The 10,076-nt window shown below is 36.4% G+C and overlaps 1 protein-coding gene across 1 annotated transcript in view; it reads left to right on the top strand.

Annotated features, from left to right (window-relative positions):
- Positions 1–10,076, top strand: part of LOC117173629 (nose resistant to fluoxetine protein 6-like) — a 73,782-nt gene that overhangs the window by 31,254 nt on the left and 32,452 nt on the right. Inside the window, exons 5-6 of the mRNA XM_033362270.1 lie at positions 4,788–4,959; positions 5,265–5,458. Coding sequence (XP_033218161.1) covers positions 4,788–4,959; positions 5,265–5,458 — 366 coding nt within the window. The remainder of the gene's footprint in view (positions 1–4,787; positions 4,960–5,264; positions 5,459–10,076) is intronic.

The raw sequence follows: 10,076 nt of genomic DNA, 5'->3' as shown, positions 1-10,076 counted from the left end.
CAGCGCAAAGGTGTTGTATAGCTCCTCTATCGACGAGCTCAAGGTCTTCAGGGATGCCACAAAGTACAATACGTTTTAATTATTGTATCCATATTCAGCAGAATCCTACGGTACAGGAAGCAACTGCCATCTAAAAATGACACTGGCTGCCAGCAGAACTGCGGTAAATTACCACCTATGACCATGTCTCACGACCGTTAGATGGATAGTTATAGAGCATGATGAAATCACAACGACAGACCGGCGATGTTGTATTAAGCCAGAGCCGAGGATTCAATCACAAATATAGTTCGTTTCTCAACTTTTTGAAGAACGACGTCAGGCCTGGAGTGTCCAACGGAGACTGCTGTTCGAAAATCGCAGTTCCAAAAATGTTAGCACTTCTAGTTTCGGAAAATTGACTGTATCTCCCTGGGAGCGTTTGGCAGGGTAGAGTCGCGGCCAACACCGAAAAAGCGAAAACGATGCTAATACAGCATTCTTTGGGACGCATTATGCCTGAAGAGACACGCAGTTCCCGCGTGGGTAGGACACCCAGATGGTATATGTTGTGGGTAGTCAGCGTGTTCATTACACAGTTGACACCAATCGCTGATAGTCTCTCCGAAGCAGAGACAAGCATCTTCCTCAGCAGATTTCGTCTCCAAATCTGTTGGCTTTGAAAAATGTATCTGCAACTAACATTCTTGCCATCCTGGTTCTACTCTACTGGTTTGTGGTGTTTCAATGGGCGGAGAACAAATTCACGGTCCTTGATATCACCACACGTAAGATCATGCATATGCATAAAAGCCTGCACTGTTCATAAAAGTCTGCATGAATGAACGAAATTTGCGGAAAAAAACGAATGCAACTGAAAAAACACACTGCGTTTAAATTTACAGCCACGTGCATAAAAAAACTTTGTGCTTGTTAATTGCAAGAGAAATGTAAATTTTCCGTCAGACGCTAATAAACTTTTTGAATGTAATTGTAATAAGTGATGTGCAATTCGGCATGCAAAACTATTGTATGTCTTTTCGATAAATCATTAAATGGGGGTGGTGTCCAATGACAGCGCCAATCTTAGCGCAAAACGCAAAACGTCAAATCACTAGGTATCTCTGCTAATGATATTTTCCTAGTAATCCAGAGAAACACTAAGATTTGCTGAAATGTGAAGTTATTTGAAGTTTTTCGTTTTGCGAAAAGAGTATTTGCCGGATAGGCGCGTGCCTACCTGCTTACTGCTAGTCACTCAACAGTCATCCGCACTGCTCGCGACTTAAGGTTTTTCCGCGATTTGTCAATTAGGCCCGAAATGCATCTCCATCAATGGCAATAACATACTGCATGTAATTATGCCTTCTATCAAGCACTTTTACATTCTGTCAATTCTTAAATCACACAGAAAAATTATAAATACGCTATTATTTGTAAATTGACAGTGTAAATTTAATGTTCTATGTATCTTTATGACGTATTATATAGGTCAAATAGTTTATACTGTAATGCGCTGCAATTTTACACGTCGAGTGTCAAAGTACCGTGGTCACGGTTTTATTACAATGTTCATTTCAGTTTAATTGAGCACAATGCTAATTAGTATTCAGGTCTAGTTAATTTATTAATTTGTTTCTAGTCAAGTCCTGATAGTCACAAAAGATAAATTACAGTCAAATGTGATTTTTAACCCAACTTTTTTTACAGTGCCTGAATATCAATTCGTCCGTTCAGTGTTCTCATGACCGAATTGTTCTAAGTACAGCTTACATCGTGGAAAATTTCAGAGATCCTCTTCTAAAAATGGTCAGGAACCACGAAATGATTGGCAAAGATGCGCTCCTTTACAAATACGCAGAGCAAGTGACGAAATAAAGAAAGCAGAGGTTGAAAAATTCTGCTAACAGCTAATTGAAAAGGAAATGCACGAAAATTTTCGCAGAAATGTAGAAGAACATTCCTTGTCAAAAGAGAAAAAATGTCTCGCTGATTACCTAGAACACATACTATATAGGTGTCCCATCCACGCGGGAACTACGTATCTCTACAAACATAATACGGCCCTATGAGTGCTTTATTACCATCTTTTCCTTTTTACAGTGTTGGACGCGACACTGCCTTGTCGAACGTTATGGCGGAGATATAGTCAATTATCAAAACTGAAAACTGCCAAATTTTCTAGAACTGCAAGTTTTTGACAGCAGTCTTATTTGCAGGCTCGAGGCCTGAGATCGTTCTCTAATACTTTAAAAAACCAGCTGTAATCGTAATCGAATTCTCAGTACCGGCTGACTACAACATCAATGCCAAGGAAAAGGAGTAGAGGTATCAACGACTGTACCGAAAATATTGCGTTAAAGAGAGGGGCAAATCACTCTTGAATAAGTGTAATTATTGCAAAGAATTACTGTAAATAATGAAGGCGATACGGAATCATTGTGAGTTTAATGCGAGATTTAATGTAACTCATTATTCAGAAAGATCAGTAAGAAGCGTAAAGAAAATGAGGTATTTTCCGTAACTCGAACGCAAATCCAAGGAAGAGAATGAAAATAGTGTTCGGAACGTGCATAACGTACGAAATAACGAAAATAATGTATCGCGCTGTCTCATAAAGCAACCCTTTGCGTGTACAAACAAGTCGACGTGACGTCACGCGGCACAACAGTAGATCGACTGCAGAGTATTTTTAATATTTTGAATGGGAAAAAATGCGTCAATGAAAAAGCTGTGTGTTAACTCTATCAATTTTTATCTCGTACTATTTTGAAACAGTCAGAGAGTAGTAGTTATAATCAATTTCATAAAATATGTAACGTTGAAAAATAAAGCAAAAATCACAATATTTGATGGGGAATAAGACATAATTACTAGTTTTTGTGTATTTGTCCATTTTGGTTTTTTAAAATGAAAAAATGGAAACCATCGATCAAATATTTAAATCTAATAAAGTAATAATCAATTATTGATGAATAAAAATACAATGACAGGGTGTCTACTGTGCGGAAATTTAAGGAAATCCGGGAATCATCCGGCAACTTGAAAAAATCCGGGAAAATTCAGGAATTGTCTTGAGTTTTATTTTTGGTGCGGGAATCGTATTTCATTTCCTCATAATTTATAGTTTTTTTTCTTGTGCCTTTGACCTACTTCCGCTACTTTTCTCTTACTTAAAATTCGAATTGAAGAAAAATAAAAAAAATTTTAAATAAGTTTTGACATTGGCATCGAATAAATTACATATTAGTTTGGTTGAACATTGTTTCACCTGAAAATTTAATTATCAAATTTTTTGTTGATAATTTAGTTTTTTAAATGCAAATTCACCTTTTTTCGTAGAAATCATTCTTCCCAGTTAAAAATTTATTTTCTGGTCGAAAATATTATTATTCTAGTTACAAGTTCATCATTTTATTTATAACTCTGTTTGAAAATGTAACTGCTTTTTTAATATTGGTTTTATTTATTATGAAAATTTTTCTTTCACTGCAAATTTGATTACTCCAATTGAACAATTAATTTATTGCCAATTAATTCATTTTCTTATTTGAAAGTTCACCCAAAATTCGGGTGTAAGTGGGTTACAGATATATTATTAATAAAAGGAACGATACACGAACATTTCGACGAAAATACTAATGGGAAATTAAACTCAAATAATTTCTCAAACATACGAAATCATGAATATAGGGACTTTTATAAGGACTAGAATATAGTCACTGCTCGCGGTTACTGCGGTTAGTGTAAATAGCGCTCACAAGGAGCATCCGCTAGTAGTCAAATCGCTGCATAGTGCTATCACTGTATTCACACTATGAGTTTACGCGATTTGTAGTGTGACGGTTTCAGTTAAAGTGAATAGGACGCGTACGTTATTTTTAACATCGATAACGTCAGTAAGGTGGACGTTACATTTGAATGTTTACAGTGATTTGAGAGTGATTTGCCCCTCGGGTTAAAGTAATTATCCCTGTGAGCAGTGCTCTCGGAGTTGCAAAACTATCACTGGTTCATCAAAAATAGTCCAACGAACTTGCGAGATGGATGAAGGCAGTTGCCATCCTCAGGTCGCTTAAAGTCCTCAAGCCACTTGAGTGTTTTACCGGCCTGTGACTGTGATTTCATCGTGCCTCGTCACCACTCATCTTACTGTCATACGACTTGGTAAGAGGTGCAATTTACCGCGGTTCTACTAGGAGGCGGTGTCAATTTTAGATGACAGTTTCTTCTATTGGGACTCTGGAAATTCTATTAATTTTAGTTCGCCTGTAATTAGTTGTTAAACTTGGGGTTATCCGAATTTCTACCTGACTCTGCTTTCGCTTCTTTCCCTTCTCCTGTGAAATCTTACTTTAGCCACTTAGGTTCCTTTTTTCGGGCGCGTCACATATATATGACAAATTTAATATAAAACGTCAAATAAGTTTAATTGTGATATAAGTAATTAAGATTGTGAAAAGAAGCACATTTATATTAAAAGTTGTGAAATTAAAAATAATATTTACATTAAAGCAAGAATTAATTGGTATCGAACGAAGAAGCAATATATTTCTTTGAATTGTATGCATATGATGTACAAGCAAAAATAAATTACGTGCGATTAGGGGGAGTTGTCTCTTATTGGTGGGAAAATAGTATTAAAATGAGAAAAAAGCACATTATGGTTTCAATGTACTATGAAATAAAAAATAATATTTTTAGGTGTTTTTATGTTATATTCACGTATAGAACTTTGCTGATCATTTAATCAGAATACGAAATTTGATCACTTTTTGTTAACTCATTTTATTTCCTTTCTCTTGAAGATTAACACCAACAATAGCCGCAGCTGTTTTGGCATCGATATACTTTATACCATTTTTTGGCTCGGGACCTAAATGGAGAAAGATTTCTAAAGACATGGCAGCTGACGTATGTAAGAAAAAGTGGTGGACAATCTTACTGTATATAAATAACATCGTATACAAAGATATAAATGTAAGTTTCATTTAATTAAATACCTATATGATAAGAAATGATAATTCTAATTATACTATCAAATAAGTAAATAGTTTGACTATCATTTCTAATAATTTATTATTAATAATATTTAATATTAATGTAAATATTATTTTAATTATTTATTATTTTGGGGAATATCCCTTTATAATTTCATTAAGTGCCCTAAGAAATCTCTACAGATTTTCTACTCTTAATTGGATGTTTCCCAGAAGTTTTAGGACTCATCGAAATATTTTATGTATAATTATGACAGAAAGTTCAATAAATCAATTTTATTATAGTGCATGCTGCATTTGTGGTCAACAGCTGTCGATATGCAACTTTTTTGGATATCTCCAATAATTTTATACCCACTTGTTAAGAAACCAAAACTGGGGTTATTCGTTTTGAGTTTACTTATCGCTGCTTCGATTGCAATACCTGTAGTAGTGATTGCCACAAATAATTATCCATTCTCCTATAAAACAAATCTTAGGTAAGTCTATCTTTTATGAGTTTTTTTGTACACCGACGTTCATAAGAAAGTCGAGACTTTTTGCCTTTATAAATGTTGTTATATGCTGGTTCAATTGTACTAAAAATCACGCACTAGAAATCTACACGGAGAAACTTTGGATATTAATATTTCTTTCATCGCTTCTTCATAATTCAAATAAAGTGTACGAATTTAGGGATAATCGAGGTTCGGTTAGAAAAAGTCGAACAGTGACTATGAAAATGCAGACTAATCTCTGATTGCGTTAAGTCGTACGAATTTTACTCTCTCACATAAAAAAATTACAGTATTTCTAAGTCGCTGTATTAAATTTTGTAATGGATTCGAATAACGAAGATTAGTATAGTGCTTTGAAAGAAGTGAATCAGAATGTTGTACATTTCGCTAGAAATGCCTTGCAATCTTTCTAAACCACTATACGAAAAATGGGGGTCACGTGATGCTGTGTTTCACGCTGGTGCATGCCAAAAAGCAAGACGGAGAGAAGTGAATGAACGCACACTATTACATGGAATTCAATCCTTCTTAATATTATATATGTGTATACGCTCGGATGGTTGCTCGCTGGCTACAGTAGGTTTGTTCACGAAGATTATACTAATGCCTATACGCATATATAAACCTATCTTATATCCACAAATCGCACGCATTTCGCTGAGACTCATGATTATTTCGGTCCTTATAAACTCAACGAGAGAAACGTATCACTACTTGTGAGAAACTTATAGTACTGGGTCAGAAATTTCAGGTGCTACATCCAGGCTTAATTACCTATTTATTACACACACATGCGCGCACGGGGTAAGAATTCAGTCACAACCACGTCTCACGACCGTGAGATAGGTGCTTAGAGTCTGTAACGGAATCAATACGATGATCAGGCAAAAGTTTCGTGCACCCTGAGAAAACGGAGTGATCCAAAGACTACTGCCTTCTGCATTTTTTCCGCAAGTATTTTAGCATATTGTTGACAAACAGGGATGCTTTTCAGGCCATTAGCAAGTGAAAGCTTGGCACCTCCAAGAGCGCCGATGATAAGGACGATTAGTTTAACAGAATATTCCGGGTACAATCGTTGCAACTTCCTTATAAGGTATAAATACCTCTTTTTCTTTTCATTCCCCTTGGCTATGATGTTTTTGTTAGCTGGTGCTGAAAATTCGATAACGAACATGGTTCGCTTCTCGAAGTCAAGAAGAACCATGTCAGGCCAGGCCTCGAGTGAGTAACAAAAACAATTGTCGAGAATATAAAGTTCCAGTATGTGCGGCACTTCTCATTCTCGACAGTTGACTCAATTTCCCTAGGAGCATTTAGAGGAGCGATATCAAGGTTAATGCCGTAAGAGTGACAGAGATGGTAATAAAGCACTCTTAGTGCCGCATTGTGCCTTTGAATGTAGGTCAGTCATCGGGAATGTCTTGGCTCAAAATGTGGCGACGGTATGCTAAGGTGGAAATGATACCGTCTTGTCATGCCAAAATGAAACCCTCCGTACCAGACTTCAATACGGGCGATTTAAGGAAAGCAAACGTTAGCTCACACGACATTGACTGATCCTCCACATTTCCGTGGAAGATACCGTACATCCTCTTATCGAGGAGCTGTTCACGAAAGTTTTTCTCTTATGCTTTCTTAATCCGGGCTTTCAGGAGTGAGTACTCGAGATAGATAAGATTTGATGCATTTTGCTCACCCCTAATACTGAAGTTAAGTCCGCGTGTTTCAGCAGCCTCCTCCGCTCTTTTGCACAGAAACGCTCCTTTGCTCACTTCTTCGTGATTCCTGACCATTTTAAGAAGAGGGTCTCTTACATTTGCGACTCTATGTGCTGTACCCAGAATAATCCTGTTGTAAAGACATTCAAGACTCAATATTCTGTGATCACCTTCACGGCGTGCGACGTACAGTCGCGGAACAAAAGACTTAAGATGCATGCTTTTGTTCATGTGCATAACCTTTCTTGTCCGGATATCAAGGGATTTGAGCTCGTTCGTCGTCCATGAAACTACTCCAAATGAATAGAGCACTACCGGGACGGCAAGCATGTTCGTTACAGATACTTTGTTCCTCGCCGACAGTTCGGAAGACCAAATCTGCCGGATGAGACGTTTGTATCTGCTTCGGAGAGTATCCTTTATAGATGCCACGTCCTAAATGCGGTTCTGTGATACGCCCAGGTATGTATAAGTGTCTCCAGCGCAAAGGTGTGTTATAGCGCTTCTATCAACGAGCCCAGGATGACAATCCCTAGAGCTAGATGTAGTTGTTCTTGGCTTTTAGCGTAGATCTAAAGATCGTCCATGTAAAATACATGAGTGACCTTGTACTTTTTATCTGCAGGTTTACCGCACAAGCACCCCTCGGAATGGCGAAGTGCTACAGATAGTGGGAATAATATAAGGCAAAAGCGGAGTGGGCTCATGGTGTCACCCTGAAAGACACCTCTCTGAAAGGTGACCTGTTAGTTGTCACACGGTTTCTTCCAGATAAGATAGTAAATTTGGTTTTCCAAAGCGGCATCAATCTCTCTAAGCACCTAACGATTTGCGAATGAACCTTTAAGCTTTCCAAAGGACATGATAAGTCTATGAAGAGTCGAATCAAAAGCTTTCCGATAATCAATCCAGGCCATCAATATGTCACGCTGGTAGATTGCTGCATCTTTGCAGACACATCTATCGATGAACAGGTTCTCCCGACATCCCGCTACGCCTTTCCTTGAGCCTCGTTGTTTATACATTTCTTGCCAAACAGGTTCAATTGCCCGAACAATCCTATCATTTAGGATAGCTGTGAATATCTTATACAGTGTGTTCAGGCAAGTGATTGGCCTGTAATTCTTCGGGTCAGCTAAGTTTCCTATTTTCGGCATGAATATTGTACGCCCTTCCACCAAACACTCCGAAATCGGCTCTTCCGACTTTAAATATGAGGTAAAAATACGGGCCAAATGTGTGTGTGTGTGTGCGTTTATATATTGAAAATACATTTGCATATTCGAGAATCTTTAAAATGCTGTGCAGTTGTTGAATGGAAAAGTGTCACAAAAATGTTTAAAATTCGCTCACTTTTTGAATTTTAGTCCAAAATGGCTGGCTAAAGAACTTGAGCTTTAGTTTAGTACACTCAAAAATATATTAAAGTCTTTCGAAAGTTATCGTTCTAATAAACTAAAAATCGACAGACTATCAGACAGACAGAATAATTTGAAAAATATATCTGTATTAAGCGACAGTTCTGGAGTTTCACTTTTTTTTATTTCAGCTTATTTGAGAAAGAATAGCGGAAATTTACACTAATAATCGGTATATTCTGTAGATATTTTATATGTTGAAAGATATCAATACAAATATTAAAAAATATTATCCTTAGAATTATCTCAGGGCTTCTTCTCAAATTCTGTAAAAAAATTCCCTGAAAATTCTAGGTCCTTGCCAGGTATCTATAGATTTTCCGAAGGTATAATTTGTGTGAGTAATGAGCCACTCAAGTATTAAACATCACATTCTTTAAAGCAATTCTGACCCTATATCCCTTAAAAAATATTAAATAATACTTAAAAAGTATTACATATTACGTAAAAAGAAGATGATCAAAAGTGGTAAGAAAGTAGGAATAAATTAAGCGTAGTCCAAAAAAGGCTTTTTCAAAAATGTTGGCCCTACAAATTGTTCCTTTTGGTGCTAAAGTGTCCCCGGAATATTGTCATTAATTATAAAAAAATATTTTAGAAGAAAAAATAAGGATATTTTCTAGCCCACTATGATAAGTATAGAACAATTACGCAAGTTAATTATGAATAATATTTTCTTTGTCCTTATAAATATATAACTGTGTAGAAAAAATATATAGATTTTATATATAAAATCAAATAATAATTCTTAATTTATGAAAGTAACTTTATGGAAGGACAAGAAATTTCCTAATAGTATAAACTCTTAGGAAAATTATAATTACCACTAAAAAAATCTAACTCTTATTGAAAAATGCCTTTAATATATTGAGCTCTAACCTACTTGAGCTTACGAGAAAAATGAGCTTCTTCATTTTTTGTTAAAAATTTCTTTTTACTATATTTGTATTTGTATTTGTATTTATTAGCAATAACCTAACAGTTTTACACCAATAATAGGGTTACATTTCATTATAGCGTTGCCATGTACATGTTATTATTATTATTATTACACCATTAAGCCATTTCCCTTTCGGTGTAGGCGTGACTCACTCGGCAGGGGAAAGGAGTAGTGTGTGAAAGGGATAGACATTTTTCAGATTGATCCAGAATTCTCGTGCTATTTAAGTAAATAACAGGTTCGTTCCGCAACACTGCTCCGACCCAGGTTGCTGATCAATCTCTCTAGCAATCACCCCAAGCGAAGAACCTCACGAAGTCGTTATGTAAGGTTCCCCACTTGGGTCCATTAGTAGCCAAGGTCTTTTTTTCAGGCGTCATTCACTCTACTGACACTCTTTTTATTAACTATTTGCCGCTATACTTTCTTGTCCTGGCATACTTCTCTAGCTTCTTTTATGTCCATGCATTTTTTCATGCAGGCTCTCGTGTTTCTGTGACTTCTTATGTCTCTTCTAAGTA

Source organism: Belonocnema kinseyi, chromosome 5, assembly GCF_010883055.1.
Source record: "Belonocnema kinseyi isolate 2016_QV_RU_SX_M_011 chromosome 5, B_treatae_v1, whole genome shotgun sequence".
Taxonomy (NCBI): domain Eukaryota; kingdom Metazoa; phylum Arthropoda; class Insecta; order Hymenoptera; family Cynipidae; genus Belonocnema; species Belonocnema kinseyi.
This window is presented reverse-complemented; position numbering and strand designations above follow the sequence as displayed.